Source organism: Drosophila hydei, unplaced genomic scaffold, assembly GCF_003285905.1.
Source record: "Drosophila hydei strain 15085-1641.00,03,60 unplaced genomic scaffold, DhydRS2 tig00008130-arrow-arrow-pilon, whole genome shotgun sequence".
Lineage (NCBI taxonomy): Eukaryota > Metazoa > Arthropoda > Insecta > Diptera > Drosophilidae > Drosophila > Drosophila hydei.
Window position 1 is genome coordinate 1,402,750 of NW_022045839.1, and position 16,820 is coordinate 1,419,569.

At 41.2% G+C, this 16,820-nt stretch overlaps 1 protein-coding gene across 4 annotated transcripts in view; it reads left to right on the top strand.

Moving 5' to 3' along the window:
- Window positions 1–1,850: 1,850 nt before the first annotated feature.
- Window positions 1,851–16,820, top strand: part of LOC111598029 (nephrin) — a 76,047-nt gene continuing 61,077 nt past the window's right edge. For all 4 annotated transcript variants that reach the window (XM_023313057.2, XM_023313054.2, XM_023313052.2 and 1 more), the window contains exon 1: window positions 1,851–1,912. In XM_023313057.2, the coding sequence (XP_023168825.2) occupies window positions 1,909–1,912 (4 nt within the window). In that variant the 5' untranslated portion in view covers window positions 1,851–1,908. The remainder of the gene's footprint in view (window positions 1,913–16,820) is intronic.

The following is a 16,820-nucleotide window of genomic DNA, read 5'->3' on the forward strand; positions in this document are numbered from 1 at the left end:
GTTTTTATTTTCTTTTCGTCGTTGCCGCCAATGCCCTAGCAAATCGCATCGAACATGTTGCAACTACTATAAATTTCAAATCTTCTACTATGCGCACATACCGTGTATAACAGTTTTTCCGTGAACAGCAAAAACATAGAATTATAAGTTAACATTCAACACAATCGTATACGTATGCGAGCAGATGTATAAGTACACTTATATTAGCAGATGTTCGAAGATAAATGTTGCTTGCTGGGTCTAAGTACCTATATGAATCGCATGCTCAAACCACCACCATGGCATACACTTTTAAATGTAACTTATATTCAATATGCATCACACAATAAACGCAAACAGTCGCATAATCTGTATAAGCTAACCGGTATGGTCTATCGTATACTTAAACCACCACTTGTATTGTATGCGCTTGTATAGGAAGCAGCAATTGAGCAACTGTGGTGTATACGAGTTACAGCATACGCAAATAGGCACAGCCAGTATAAGTTAAGCAGCATTGTATACGAACAACGTATAAGATATGCAGCACTTGCTTGCTCGACACATTTCGAAGCTCGAATGTCTGTCACTTCTCTTCACGCGCTCTCGTATAAGAACAATTTTGTATAAGTATACCAATAAGAGAGAGCAAGCGAGCGCAAGCCGGCTGCAAACAAACAATGCGAGTCACCTGCAATACCAGAGCACGGAGCCAAACAACATACAATGAGTCCAATTGTTTGTGTTATCACATGTGCGCTCTCTCTCTCTTTCTCTCTCGAGCTGTACAAGTGACCGAAGACGAAGGCGGCGTCGCTCGTTTATGTTTGCCTTCGTCGGCTGCAGCTTTGTCTGATGATGGCGACGGCTGCTGCTGCTGCTGCTACTGGCTTCGTCAGTTAGAAGTTTTAGTTCGGTTTTAGCTCTCATTCTGTGTGGACGCCTCGATTAAAGTAAACGCGGGCCGCCGTCATCAAGTGCGTCGCACGCACACACACATACTCTGACGCAGTCGGGCTCTGGCAACACACACTCGCCCATACATACGCACACACATACATGTACAAATGGTGGTCCATTCGGCAGCAGCAGCAGCAGCAGCCGCCGCGGTAACAGCGCCAAAATTATCGAGTCTGCGCCAAAAGTGATTTCAATTGTTAATCTTAAAGCTGAAGCTGGAAATAAAGCGAATGTATCAGCGAATGTACCCAAACACCAAGTGCAAGAAGTGACCAAAATTTTAGGGCACACGTTTCTGCTCCTCCTTAGCTCCGCAGCTCCTCTCGGCTTGATTCGTTTGTCCTCGTCAACAATTTCGTTGTTGTGTTTTGTCGCGCGGCTTTCGTTGGTTGCGTGTCGCGTGTACCGCCGTCTCTCTCCGCTCTGCTAGCACCTCGCGCCTCTGTCGCCCTCTGACTCCGTCACGTAACGGAAGGTCCCGCTGCCTGCAAACATGGCCACACTCGATCAGGGCTTAGCATAAGCCGTAGTTGTTGTCCAGCAAAAAATTCTATAGGGTATTACTTTGATCGGATTGCAATTACAACAACAACAACATCATCTGTAGCTAAAGCAAATTGCAACAAATGCGGCGCTGCAGCAGCAGCGATAACTGTAACTGCAACTGCTGCTTGTTATAGCAGTCAGCTTCTGGCGCGTTACGAATAAAGCGAGCAGCAATTGCTACAAAAACAACAAAGATAACTGTAATAACTACAGCTAAGATCAAGAGGAAGCAGCAAAATGGCATTGAAAACACACGAAGAAGAAGCAAAAGCAGAAGCAACTCAAATGCAACAACAATTACAAGACACAAGAAAACGCAGACGAAGCAAATGCAGCAGCAGCAGCAACAATTGCTGTTGCCGGCAACAACGGAAGCAGCAACAGCAACATTCACATTGGATTAAACAGCTTCGACTGCTTTGCATGGGTAAGTCTTTCAATTTGACGTATTACACAGTAGGCGTGGCAGCCACTGCTGCAGCTGTTGCTGCACTTCTTAATACCCTAACCTAAGCCTGACCCAAAGCCAATATCCAGCTCATTAGGCCAAAGCACAAGTCATTTCGTTTGACTTTTGCGGCTGGCAAACGAGTTGCAGCAGGAGATTTCAGTTATGCACTGGAATAAATTCTGGGTAGACTTTTAAAGGGGACTGAAAATATATGTTAAAATATGGATGTGGAAGAAATTATATATAAATATAAGAAGATATATAAGAGCTTATGAAAGTCTTAATAAAAAATGAAAATATATATAAATATATAAACAAATAAATATAAAAATATAAAATTATTTTTATATGAGTATGTAAAGAATTGTAGTAAATAATTAAATAATATAAAAAATATATGAAAATATACAAAACAAGTAAGAAAGCTCTAGTCGGGGTGCCCGACTAGGAGATACCCTGATCCCAGTCCTTTGAGTTTTGTAATATTTTCCGTAGTTTGTATCGAGTATTAAAAAAAAAGAGAAAACAAATAAAAATCGACATTGCGAGACCAGGATTCGAACCCGGATTATTTGCGCAACGTGCACAAACTCTACCAACACCGCCACTTCATAACTAAAAAAAAAAAAAATAAAACAGTAAAAAACATTTCATCTCCTCCGGTCTCGAACCCGGACCAAGCTGCATACGAGCGGGGCCTCTACCAACGCAGCCACTGTCCTTCTTGCACGGGCTGTTGCAAATTTGAACATAAGTAGCAGCTAATAATTCAGCACAATTCAATCGCAATTTCAATTCTTGGAATAGAAAAGAATACACGCATTTGAATGTATGTGTGCACACGCATAGGAAAAATGCGTGCGCGTGGCGCTGCTGACATGTGCTTTTGGAAATTGGCCAAACGTTTTGTTTAATAACTTCTGTTTTACTTAATGGATTTTAATGAAATTTTCAGCATATGATCTACATATCCTATTGGCTTGGTTGAGATGCAAACGCCTTCACATAATGGCCCTATTTCCAACTAAACTTAAATTCTAAGAATTTGGGGGAATTTGGAGCCGGTATCCAAAATCCAACAAAAATCAAAATTGCATAAAATATATATAAGACTAAATACAAAATTTGAGTTCGAGATATAATTTATTTACTGCATTTCAATAATGTTTTTATTCGATAACAATTAAATGCGAATAGTTATCGAATATTTGAAACAAACTTGACCTGCGCGTGCTATACACGGACCTACAAAAAAAATTTCAAGTCTCTAGCTCTTATAGATGCTGAGATCCACGCGTTCACACATACGGACAGACGGACAGACGGACAGACGGACAGACGGACGGACAGACAGACGGACAGGGCTCAATCGACTCGGCTTGTCGTCCTGATCAAGAATATATATACTTTATGGGGTCTGCCACGCCTCCTTCTGCCTGTTACATACATTTGCACAAAACCATTATACCCTGATTTCCCATTTTTAATGGGATCAGGGTATAAAAAGTAAATATATAAAAAATATGATAATATTTAAAAAAAAATAAAAATATATAAACAATGACAAAAATAAAATATATATAGTAAAATCGAAGATTACAGCACAGTAGGGCACACTGAGTATTAGGGCTAAAACATCTACTCTAATGAATGCGTACATTGTTTGTTGTCTGGGTCAAATGTTCTTAGATGTTCGAGCTATAAAAGAAAAAGTTGCGCTGATTTTTTTAATTATTAAAACAGAAAAAATCAAATTATAATGATCCAAACTTTTCCATCTAATGTGATTTCAATTTCTCTAAATATTTATAAAAGAATTTAGACTTATTTAAAACGTGTTTTTTTTCAAGTGTTTTTATTGGAGACATTGTATGCGTGTGTGTGTGTGTATTTTGGACTTTGCGGTTGCCCTGACTTCCTTTTAAAATGCGTTGCGGTCAGTGCCAAAAGCACTGATGAGTGCTGAAGGTGTCCTCGCATGTCTGGCTTAGGTTGGGGAACAGAAGTAGGAGCAGCTGCCTTGCCCAGCATCTAGAGACGCTGCCTTAAACCGCAAGACTCTTTTCGCTCATGTTACTCCATAATTTGTTTAACCCAAAGTGGAGAACAAGAAGATGGGGAATAAGTTTATAATCGTATATATCTGTAAAGAAGCCTAATCGAAGCGTTGCCTAATTAATAATTAATAATGCAAGCCGGATGACGCAAGCATTTCACTTCCGGTTGTGGGCAACGGGGCGGGTCCGTGGCCAAGGTAGCAGCACTGCAAATGCACTTCAAGCCGGCGCTTATCGCACTTCCGCTCATCGAATTCCCAAATTCCCTTCGAGCCTCGAATCGCATTGAAATTCAGCAACTCATCGTCTGCGTCGGAACTTGGCCTCTTCTGCTTATGGTCTCCCAGTTTTGAATGGCCCCAAAAAAAACACAATAACAATCAAATATATAATTCACAAAATATGTTCGAACGCCCACAGTTCTTGGCTTAACTAGCATTTTTTTTGTGGGCGTTTGTGCGGGGTTTTCTCTTTCAGTCTAAGTTGTTGTTTTTGTTGGTTTGTTGTTATTGTTTTTTGTTGACGAAATCACATAGGCAATCAACAGAGCCGGCGGCAGCGCTTTACAGGTTGCCAACACAATGGAATCATTTAATGTTATCTTCACTCAAAATTCAATGGCTGACACTTTTGTCAGTAAAACTTCTATGATCAAAGACCAATCTTATCTTTGTGAATAAATCTGACTTAGCATAGAACTCCTAATATATTTCCAACAGCTGTTAGCTTAACACGTGCTAAACGTATGTAACGCTTTCGTCGATCGTGAATCTGAAAATGCATGTATGTTAATAAAATGAAAATAGAATTTTGAATATACTGAATAAACTGAATTATTCCATCACAGAAATCTTACATCGCATAGAAATGTTAACATCATGTTAACAGCTTTCAAGTTAACAGCTGCAGCTCGCAGCTTGTAGCTTGTAGCTCTGTAAGCCATCGAGCTGTTCTTCATAAGTAACTGATCAATAGGCAACATTTCGTATATCTTGGTATATTTTATATAGAATATCAAGAACTTATCCCATCGTACTATTCACGTTGCTTCCATATGTGCGACTGTTGGAATCAATGTTTTCCTGCTGCTCCGCCTGCTTTTCTTTTTCTCTTTATCGCGGGGCAGCAGCTGCGTGACAGGGTAACGCCTACAAATATAAATAAGATGCGTCGATAAAGCTTTTATATGTATATATGGATAGATATGTACAGATATGTATGTGTATATATATATACATATCTGAAAAGTCAAGCATGAAGCTAATTCCTGAGTTTTGCTGCGGCCCAATTAGACCAACAAAAAAGAAACGAAAAGAAAGAGGGGAGAAGAGAAAAGGCCGCTCACCTGGCAACGGCGGCCCGAGGCTATGGGCGAATGCTACAAGGGGGCAGCGACCGCAAGAAGAAAAACATGCAGGAAAAACAGTTAGCAGGAGCCGACAGCCCGGAGCAGAAGGTGAAGATGAAGATGAAGTTGAATGTGGAGTCAAAGCATAGAAAACCAAAATAAAAGCATTTATTTGTCAGCACAAAATAATCAAGGATCATAATATGTCAACAAACAGGCAGGACATGCGGGCAAACGGAAAACAAGCACAAGGACACACACACACACACACACACACACACATATACACACGAAGAAGAAGCAGAAGAAATATGTGAGCGTCCTTTTTTCGTGGCTGAAGCGTTGAAATGTGTGCCACAAGAGTCAAAACGGCGAAAGTGTAGAGCAAACATGTCGTAATAGATAGCTGCAGAGCGAGAGCGGACAGCATCAGCTGTGGGCGTGGCAGCAGGTGGACCAGCAAGGCAGTAGCAGCGCCAAGAGCTGCGTTTGTCTCTGACAGCTTGGTTAATGTACTGAAGTGCATTGACAATAGAAGCCACTGCTTGACCACAGCTTGAACGAGCAGGAGATAGAGAGAGAGAGAGAGAGAGAGAGAGAGAGAGTGGCAGAGCGAGCGAGATGCATGTAGGAAACAATTCTGCGTTTTCTATTCATGCCACAGGTCAAAGGGCAAGTGCTAAGCACACACACACACACACACACAGCAATTGTAAGAGAGTGGATCAAAGATAAAAAAGGGCGCCAAGTGGAGCGAGTGTAGAGTCCTTGCGAAGCGCATATCTTCGGCGGATAATCTCAGCTACAGTAAAAACTGTGCGTACAAGAACTCGCTTTGAATAGATAGTGTAAAGATTTTATTTAAGAATTTCAATACTTGAAATTAGTTCAAAATTTAGCTGAAGTCATCATTGTGCTTAGTTTAGGAAAGTCTTGTACTTAGAGCTTAAGCTAAGCATAACTTGAGATGAGTTAGAATTTGACTAAGCTGTGAGAGTTTTCTAACTTGCCCTAAGTTTCGACAAGCTGCTAGCAGATGAAAGATGAAGATGAAGATGAAGATGAAGATGAAGATGAAACTGAAACCATGATAGCTCTATATACTAACTGAGTATTCTCTAAATACGCCTTTAAAGTGCCTTTAGCTGAAGTTACTGAATCACTCCAGTGCAACCAGAAAACATTATTGGATGAGACTGCGTTTGACTCAGCATCGATTAGAGCAGATTAGAAAGTAAAGTCTGATTCTTGTTAGCAAAGCAAAAGCTGCTGGTCTGCATGATTCAGACAACTCTTGCACGGCTTTGTTCACTTTATGGAGCTAGCACTGTAGCTGTATGTTTATCTGCAGCAAGAATCGCGTTAGCCATTGAACAGTTGGCTTCTCATGGTCTGCATTTGACTTTGTTTGTTCTCTTGCTGCAAAGTTAATTGCGCTCCACTCTCCAGCTGTCAATTGCCAAGTTGGAAGGCGAAGCTCGTTTGGCAGCAGCTGCTGCTGCTGGTCGATCCGTGTGGGCAGTAGTCATACTTTATGCCATATAGTACATAGACTATATATACCATATTATATATTTTTGGACTACTACAGCTTAAGGCCAACCAGTTTGTCAGCTCTGATTGTCTGAGCCATGGCTAAACGCCCACGCGCGCGTCTCTCGCACAGGTGACACAAAAGCTGAGCTCAGCCAGGGCTCAGCTGTGTTGGCGTCTGCGTGTTTACGTAATGCAGCTGAAAGCTATCAACTGAAAACTGAAAGCTGCCTCATTTATGCGCTGCACTTGCCACACACTGAGACGCCTTGTTGTTGTTGTTATTGTTTTTGTTTTCTATTTTTTTCTTGCGTTTTTTGGTTGCCGCCTGCGGCTTGGCCAGCAAACTGAAATAGCGCCGAGCTATTTAAAGTCATCAAGAACTGCATTTGGCCACACGCTCAAGCTGGAGCGAGGGCGGCGCTACTACAGAATGCCGTTGTAATTGCTGCGATGTCGACATGGAAGCAAAGGAAGCAGCAGCAACAGCAACAGCAGCAGCAGCGACAGCAACTGGCAAACAAGCAAATCCAATTTGTGAGCAAGCGTCAGCTTCACAATGTATATAAATGTCTGTGTGTGTGTGTGTGTGTCTGTCTCTGTGTGTTTGTGAGTATAAATAAATCGGTTGCACTTTCAGCATGTGGCATAAAACATACAGAGAAACAAGTCAAGGCAAGGCAGACACAAAAACGAGACAGAGAGCGAGCGAGAGCAAGAGAACTGTGCACTTGAAGTCGCCGATGTCTCCGTTTCTCTAGCTCTTGAGTTCCTCAGTTCTGCCGCACACACAAGTTTGAACTCCTGCAGCGCTTGTCAATCGTGGCATGTGGTAATTGCTCTGCGCCGCAGACAGGCTACCTGGACTTGCCCCTGGCCACTGCTGCTACCTCGGCCCCTGCCCCTCACATCTCAATGCTGCTTCAGTTTGTCATCTGTGTTCAGATTTATGAGTGCTCAAAACACAACCCACAATGCGTGTGTGTGTGTGTTTGTGTTTCGAGTGTGTGTAGATGGCCCCTTGCCACGCCTCGCTGGCAGTGCCGAATAAACAATTTGATTGCTACGCTGCCATACACTGAGACAAAACGTCAATTTACATTTGATAACAAAACAAATGTTTGTACAATATTTTGACAAATATTTATAAAGAAAGAGTGGAAGAAGAAGAAGAACTCTATGCAACTGAAGTTGAATAACATCTGGATTATAGGTATAGAAAGTTGATTGGTTTTGTATTCAGATTTCGTGAGAATTTGTAATAATTTGATTGAAAGTCGAGGATGATGATAATGAAATGAAATAAATCAATCTATTAAGTCTAACATTTATTGCTGAGTCATTGGAATTTGGCTGTCAATTATTAAAGTTACAAGTAAATGAAAAATTGACCAAAAAATAAAAGAAATAGAGTCAAGGAAATTTTAAGAATTTGTTTAGAAATCAAATCTGTTCTACCTATAGAAACCTTAGAAAGTTCTTGAATGAAAGTCGAAGCTGTAAAACGTTGAGCGTCAAAAACATATTTTATTAAATAATCTGATAAAAAAAAATTCGATATATTTTTGAGAAGATTTTTTATTCAATTATCTTGACCCAGATTTTTGCTAACTTTGAGTTGAGTTGAGTTTGACTAGAGTAGTTAAATGTTAGTCAAGATATAAATATTTTGAGACTGAGAAATTTGAATACCAATCAAAATTCCCTTTCATGCGAATAAAATACGCCTTATCACAGTTTTTCTTGCTTTGTTTAAGAAGCTGTTTGCAGAGTCGACTAAATTTCTTCAATTTTAAGTTTCATCCAAAAAAATCTAAATCACTCGGAAATCAAGCTTCGTTCACAAAACCACTTTGATTGCTGAATAATTTGAAAGTAGAAACAAATTCATAAATTAATTTAGACTTTATGTAATTGAATATATCAAACATATTTGTTCAATCAAGCCACATTATTTGTTTTGTCAGTTATTTCGCTCAGTGTACTCGTCTAATATATATTTCATTTCCGGCGTAGCCTACGAACTGAACGTCTAATGTCCACGCTGGACCAGCCGCAAGAATCTAAAGTTCGATATACTTAATTTAAAGAAAGCTGCTCTAGGGGCAGTCGTGGGGTCTGAGAGCTAATGAAATGTATTTGAAATGCGAATATGCCGAGTGGTCTAGCATAGAAACTGTGAGAGGGAGCGATAAGGAGAGAGCGGTAATAGAGGGGGAGGGGTGACGCAGGATATTAGCAATGTGCAGACCAGCGTACTTCCTACGCAGAATATAACGTTCAAATGCACAAACACACACATACTTAGAGAGGGGGTTGGGGCTACGTTGGCATTCGGGTCCAGAGTGTGGACTGTAGATGGCATCATAGATGACTGCGCCTCCATTTTGATGGGTTTCGGTTCGATTTTGATGCGAATTGATTTGGTAAGCGCGCAATGCTGACTGATACAATTGCAGATGCTGAAGAAGAAGAAGTAGAAGTAACAGCAGCACCAGCACCAGCACCACTCCACCCCCTTGCCCCCTTCGGCACAAACAATTTGGACAGGATGGATGAATAAATAAAGAGGGCAAATCAAGCAAATGCCAAATGAGACTCGAGACTCATCATAGACTGCCTGACTGCTTGACTGACAGATGGTTACAGCCAGAGAAAGTGGACTGTCACGGGTAGGTAGGTGGGCGGGTGGTGCTGCTGGTGCTGGTGGGTTAGGGCGGTGCTGCGACCATGGCAATGACAGTGCCTGGCACTTTTGGTAATAAGAAACGCCTTCACAGCCCAGTCAATAAATTAAATGTTTTGCCTTCGCAGGCTCAACTGCGACTGTAATTGAATACCATTTGTGGATAGCTACGTATATATATATATATATATATGAGTGTATATCAATTTATATATTTATGCCACCTATTTTGACCCAACCCCGCCCCGCCCACCTCTAGTGCTGCTCAGATCGATGGCTTCATTTGCTAATTTAAATTTATGAATTTATGAAAGAAGCGAAAAAAACAGCTCAGTGCGCCGCACGCACTTTTGAATTTGCTTAAAATATACATTTTCCCCACTCATGGCTGCTCCCTCCATCTACATCACTTGCTTACACACACTTTCACTTTTCTTTTGAGTATTTAATCAAGTGTAAATAATTGCATCATTCTGCTCAAAGGGAGTCGATTTTCTTTGTGTGTGTGTGTGTGCGCGTGTTTGTGTGTGCTCCATCATACAAAGATTTACTCACGGAGACTCTGTTATCGATATAAGAAGGAAAACCACAGACTTGCCACTGCCACTGCCACGCCCCCGCCACCGCCAGCAACTTAAGCTGAGATTCGATTGGTCTCTTTTCAAATGTATTTTGTATTTTTGCATTTAATTCGAAATCAATCGCAAGTTGAATGAATTTCCAAATGTTATTTATTTATGAATGTTCGCATTTTATTCCCTCTGCCTCAACGGCCTTTTGTTGTGCAACATGTGTGTGCGAGTGTGTTGATATATGTATAGCTGAGTGTAGCTGTGTGTGTGTTCAGGTCTCTGCATATTTTATGCAGATTAAATAAGTTTACAACTCAACAACAACATCAACAGCAACAGGAAGTAGAACAAGCAAGGCAGCGCGAATAGTAGATTGAACGACTACAAGATACCCTGCACTAAGGTTTGCATGCTGGGAGTTGGGAGAGCTTGAGGTACTGATATTAAGGCTTATGGCACGACGCGCAGATATTCTATAAATTATATAAATACGAGCTATAGTTAACTATGATGAACAGCTAGCCTGTATATTCAAGTATATTCAACTCTTAGATACCCTATAAATAACTAAGCCTATACAAAATCTATTTATCAAGAATTGTTTCACTGTGTCAAATATTTTCACATCTAAATAAGAGTTCTCTCTAGGCATATCTACACATAGGAGCACTAATTGAAAGAGCTTTATAAGCAGATACCCTATAAAACCTTATTTTTGTCTGCCTATATGAGCTGGACATACAGATACCCCTTAAAAAGCCAACTAAATAAATATTATATAAAATTGAGCAACTTATTGTGTACTTTAACTAGCTGCGACAAACACTTGCTTGAAAGCAATATACCCCACTTCAAACACTATCGACGAGCAGCGGAAAACAGCTCGAGTTATAAATCGAAGTCCTGTTCATATATTGAAAATGAATATTTGATCTGAAATGCAAACATACGACTTGCGAGTTGCATGATTGTTGAGCTGTTGTTGCATGCGTGGCATGTGTGGCAAGTGTGGCAAGCTGGTGTATGGCAGCTAACTGACTGGCTGACTGGCTGACTGGCAGGTGGCATTTATTGAGCCAGCTCCAAGTCCTAATTGCTGCAATGTTGGCGCGTGCTACCAAACCGGTTTTTGGCAGTCGAAAACTGCAGCTTGCCGTCTGCCACTTGCCACTTGCCACTTGCCACTTGCCAATTGGTGCAGCTGCTGTGTCGGCATTGCATCTATGGCGTATCTGTGGCAACCGCATCTTGTGGAAAGGCTTTTGGCTTATCGCCGCATCGTGTGAACTTTGTTGACGTCTTCTGCTAGCCCTAGCCCTGGCCCCGACCGCACCACTTTGTCAGCGTCTGTTGCACGCTTTGTGCCACGCATCAGTTAACATGAGACTCGGGCGAGAGTCGTCGAGCTCGTCTTAGCACCTTTTGCACGACCTGTCCAGTTGACGTGTGGTTCCGCTTCGCCGGCTTGCCGCTGACCCCAAGCCGCGTCAGTGGAGTACATGTGTGGAAATCTGTGACGCGGCGGCATTTGCTGGGAACTGAGCAAGCAAAAAGGAGACAAGCAACAGAGTCTTGGCTTTTAATTGCGACAGAGAAAAATTCGTAATTCGTTCGTTTGCGTCTGCAACAATTGCTTGGGAACAACAGCTATGCAACAGCTAAGCTCAGCCGCTCTCCCCCATCCGTGCAGTGCTTCGCATCGGGTTTCACACGCAGACATGCTTGATTGGACAGCTTGGACAACGCAACACCCCCATTCTTTCAGTCTCATGCCCAGTCCCTCGTTCAACTCATCCTGACTCATTCGGTTCGCATTGTCATTCGATTGCGCAAACATTATTTTGTGTGCAGGGATTTCTGGTAACTCGACTCCTGTTAACCCTTGCCCAAACCAGCAGCAGCCGCAGTATTATTGCTCTCAACCCGCTGGGGTGGCTTCCATTGTCATCTCGTGTGTGTGTGTGTGTGTGTGTGTGTGTGTGTGTGGGTGTGCTTTGAGTAATTTGGACAAACAATGCAAAGGCTGCCCGCTCGCTGTACACGCGTTGGCAGCTCAAACGGCAATTAGCGCAAACAATAAGCTGACAAACAACTCGCTGCCACAATTGTCATTTGGTGGTGCAAGCAGCAAGCTGCATGCCGCAAGCTGCAAGCTGCAAGCTGCAGGCTACAGCCTACAAGCGACTGTGCAGGTGGCTCGCCTAATTGCCGCTTGGCAAAGTTCGTTGTCTCAGCTTCAAGGTTATTTTTGCCGTCCTTAAGCAACCCCAGCAGCAGTGTCTTTATATAATTTGTATGTATAAATATATATCGATAAACAAAAATATATAAATATATGCATGGCATATATGTATGTCGCATAAGAGGGTAGTTTGAAAGATTGCTCAGCCAACAAAATTTATACAAATTAAAAATTGTATGCAAATGTATATCTGTGTAACTATATAGTAGATAGAATATATAACTATGGAGATATGGACTCTATAACTAAATAGATATAGACTCTATATAATTATATATAAGCCTTCACTTTAGTCGCCTTTCGCTCTGCTTATTATTTAATAAATAAAAGTTATTCTCACATATTCCTTTATGTCTTACCTTGCCTCACTTTACGTTAACATCCATTACTTGAGCCATTCGGAATAGTCAGTCTATATACTTCAGACATCTCACATCTCATTTTAAGCTGCCTTCCTTTGAACTTCCTTTTGAACTATTTTATGTCAATGTGAAATCTAAGAATGATCAAACTGAATCACAAGAGCTCAAATTAGATGGGACATAAATTGATATAGTTATAAAATGAATAAAACTATGCGCAAGTGAACAGACAACTCAAATCGAGTTATATAGCATTATCACATCTGCCAAATTTCTGATGAGGCTAATCAAGCTGTCTCTTCTAAATTGAACTTTATTCGCCCTCTTTTTCTTCCTCTCCTTCTCGCTCTTTGTTTTTCTTCACTTCTTGCTAAAGACATCTTCATTGAAGCATTTTGTGTTTTGCATGCCTCAATTTTTTGGCAACAATTCCTACGATAATAACAGCCATAATTTAAAAATTTGCCTGCGGTCTTCTCTATCTCTTGCCCTCCCTCCCTCTCTCTCTTGCTCTCTCTTGCTGTCTGTGGCTCTTTCGCTATCTCTGTCAAAGCCTAGGCTCGCAAGTGTATGAATATTCGAGAATGAAATTTTCGTCTGTTAATGGCATCAGTTTTCGCAGTGTTGGCCATATCAGCTATTTCGACCAGCAGCAAAAATTCTTGAGTGCCTGCCTCAGCCACATGGAGTCTAACTGCGAGTCGAGGCGGATGGCACGCCCACTAACTGGTCTGGCACTGTTGTCGCACGCACCACTTTCACTATGACCGGAAATTTGCTGCATCAGCAGCGTATAGGAATTTTTGGTTTATGCCCCAACACACACACACACACACACGCACACACACACACGCATGCACACATGAGCTGGCTTCTGCCTACCTCTGGCTTGCGCTGTTCTGACCCCCCCGGCAAAGTGGCTGCTGCGCACATATTAGCCATGTTGGGTTTACTTTGGTTTCGATATTTCCGCCTTCTCCATTTAACGTGTGTGTGTGAGGCTTTCAAATATGAAATTTATTCAAGTCACTCTGGTTTAATGTTTGGAAATGGACAGCAAATAACTTTGAAAGCGCTACAACAACAACAACAACAACAGCAGCAGCAGCAACTAGAAGACGACGAAGAAGCAATGCAAGGAGCCTGAATTGAGAATTAAAGTTGAAATTGAGCTGGTGCTGAGTTTTGTCCCTTTACACGGAACTGCGGCCGATAATGATGACAAGTTCCTGGCCAAATCGTTGTCAATGCTCAATTGATGAGTTTATTGTGCAAATATAATGCTGCATCGTGGGGCATTAGGCAGAGCAGTCACTGTACTTTGAGCCCAAAAGAAATTTCGATTTAACTCGAATGATTTTTTTTAAATATAATATTAGGAATTGGGAGAGAGAGAGAGAGGGAGAGTGAGCAGAGTGAAGCGAAACCCAGTTCCAATTATCCATTTTCCAATCTCTGAGCCTGCTTATGTGGCAGCTTCTACAGTCTACAGCGCCCCGCCCATTGGAGACACTGGCGCATAAATTGATTGGATGATGTCGCTTTTTATGTCGTTTGTCCTTCGATATCCTGTCGTCGTCGTCCTGTCGCTTTCGTCCTGCCGTTTTCTTATATTATTCCGTGAATTTCATAAGCATATGCGACGCTGCGTGTGCATGTGTTATAAATAAATCAGGCGAACTGGGCGTCGCAATCTTTCAGCGCCGCTTGTCGCTTAAATCGGCTCAGCTTGGGATTTCTATAGAGATTGCCATTTAATAATAATTCCCCTTGACAACGGTGCGCCCTCGAGTGATTTTTAGTGGTCAACACTTGCCATGTAATTTGCTCTTTGCTCGCTTTGCGTGTGCGCCGACCAAATTATTTTCCCAACGCATGTTCAAATCACAATGGCCGCATAATTCGCTCCCACAATTGTGTCCAGAAGTCAACAACAAGTAGAAGCCGAACAAGCAGAAGAAGAAGAAGAAATATGTATATTAAGAGGGAAAGAAAAAAACATTTTTAACAATTATAATTTTCACGTTTTAAGTTGAGCTCTGCTCCCATGTTGCAAATGGCAGCAAGCTAATTGCTACGCATGAACATCATGTATTTCCTCTATGTGTGTGGGTGTGTGACGAGTGGTTGCACGAGATTTGTGGCAAAAACTATGCACCACTGAGAACCCTTTTTTTGTGAAGTGGGTTGCAACAGGTCTGCACCACGATGACCACTTTAATCAAACGAAACACTAACAGAATAGACCTTAAAACTACTTCACCTGTCTCTGCAACTCTCTCTGCCTCTGTCTCTCTTTCTCTGTCTCTATGCACCCACGCAGCACTCGCATTGCATTTCAACGGCTGCTTCAACAACTTTTCCAGTTGTGCAGCAGTTGAAGTGCCAAAAAATATTGCAGCAAACATCATTGGCGAGAGTTGCATACAAATATTATTTAAATATAGTTGTGCAAGGCTATGGGCAGAAGAGAAGCAGTAAGAAGAAGAAGAAGAAGAAAGTACAAAGTAGTTAAGCTAATTTGATGAGATGAGTAATACGAAATAGGCCATACTTTCTGATCAAAGTTCATAGAAATTTGACTTATTGAAGCAGCTAGATATATATGATATATGAATATATGATATTGGACTAATGAGCACTTATCATGTTGTTTACATATAAGAAAAATCTGAAACAAAAGAAGCTCAGTTCGAGTTAGAAAAATCTTATATATTTACTCTGATATAAATTAATAAAATCTATAAGTTAACAGTCTCAAGGATGCCTTGAGGCATACGTGCATTTATCTAAATATGCAATATACATATATATATACACATTCTTCTTCTTTCCAAATTCTATGAAAAATGCTTTATCAAATAACTTGGCTGTTCTTCATGAAATATTTAAGAAAATGATTCCCAAATTAATTTTTATCAACGGAAAAGTTATTATTCCTTTGCCTGTTGCGCTCTTGAGTTCAGCAGCCTTTACTGAGTTTCTATCATATTCTGAATATTTTGAGAATAATATATTACTATATAGAAATATATGCTATTTACTATTTTGCATTAAATCTTTTCTATAGAGCCTATCACACAGATTCCTGCTTATGCTCTTGGCGTATGATGAGTATCCTGCGCACAAAGCTGAACTGTTTGCAATAGATGTTCCTACATCAGCCGATTATATATATACCTATATATATAGGCTATAGCTTACTCTTTATATTCTCTATCTGTAAAGATAGCTGCCTTCAGCTGAAATAGAGCAGAAAATGTTTCGCATCTTTCAAGCTCATTCAATCATCTTTGAATCCGTCTTCTTCTTCTGCTCTGCATTTATTTATTGGCTGCTGCATGTTGTCCCTCGTTGTTGCTCTCACTTAATTTAGTCCTGTGAGAAATGCGAGCTGCTGCGGTCGCCAAGAGCCGCAAAATATTCATGGTTAATGCATAAATAAAATTAGCTGTTGCAGAATTCTTTTAAGCGTGAGTTACCTACGATGGCAGGTTGCAGCCTGCAGCATTCCGCTTACTGGCGACTGTGGCAGCCTTGTTTGCCGCATTTTGCAGCTCTTCTCCTTTGCAGTTTTATTGTTTTCTCAAGTTGCGTGGTGGTGGCAGCAGCAGCAGTTAATGTTGCACTATGCTTGCGGCAACGTTGTTGCTGGCCGCAGATCTTAATGCCGCCAACGGTTACTGCAGCAATTTAAATATATCAAATCTTATGAAACATTCCACTAAGATAATGTAACTGCTTCAGGGGCCAAGCTGCCATGGAGGTTAAATGAAATATATTTGCGAAGTTATTTGGCTTTTTGTGATGATGCCAACTTCAGCTGGATGCGATTAATTGTGCCATATTTTGGGACAGCTGCCTGGATGTGACTGAAGCTGTTGTGGCTTAGCCAAACAGTCGCAATGTTTAGACAGAGCCAAAAAATAGGAAGAGGAGTTGAAGCAGTTGAAGCAATCGCTGCCATGTGTCCAATCGAGTGTAGCATATGCTGCAGTTGCACGTACAACTCGAAGGAGAAGGCCATGCACCATTAGGCGAAAAAGTCGCGCAGCTATTGTTATATTGCATATGCAGTGGCAGC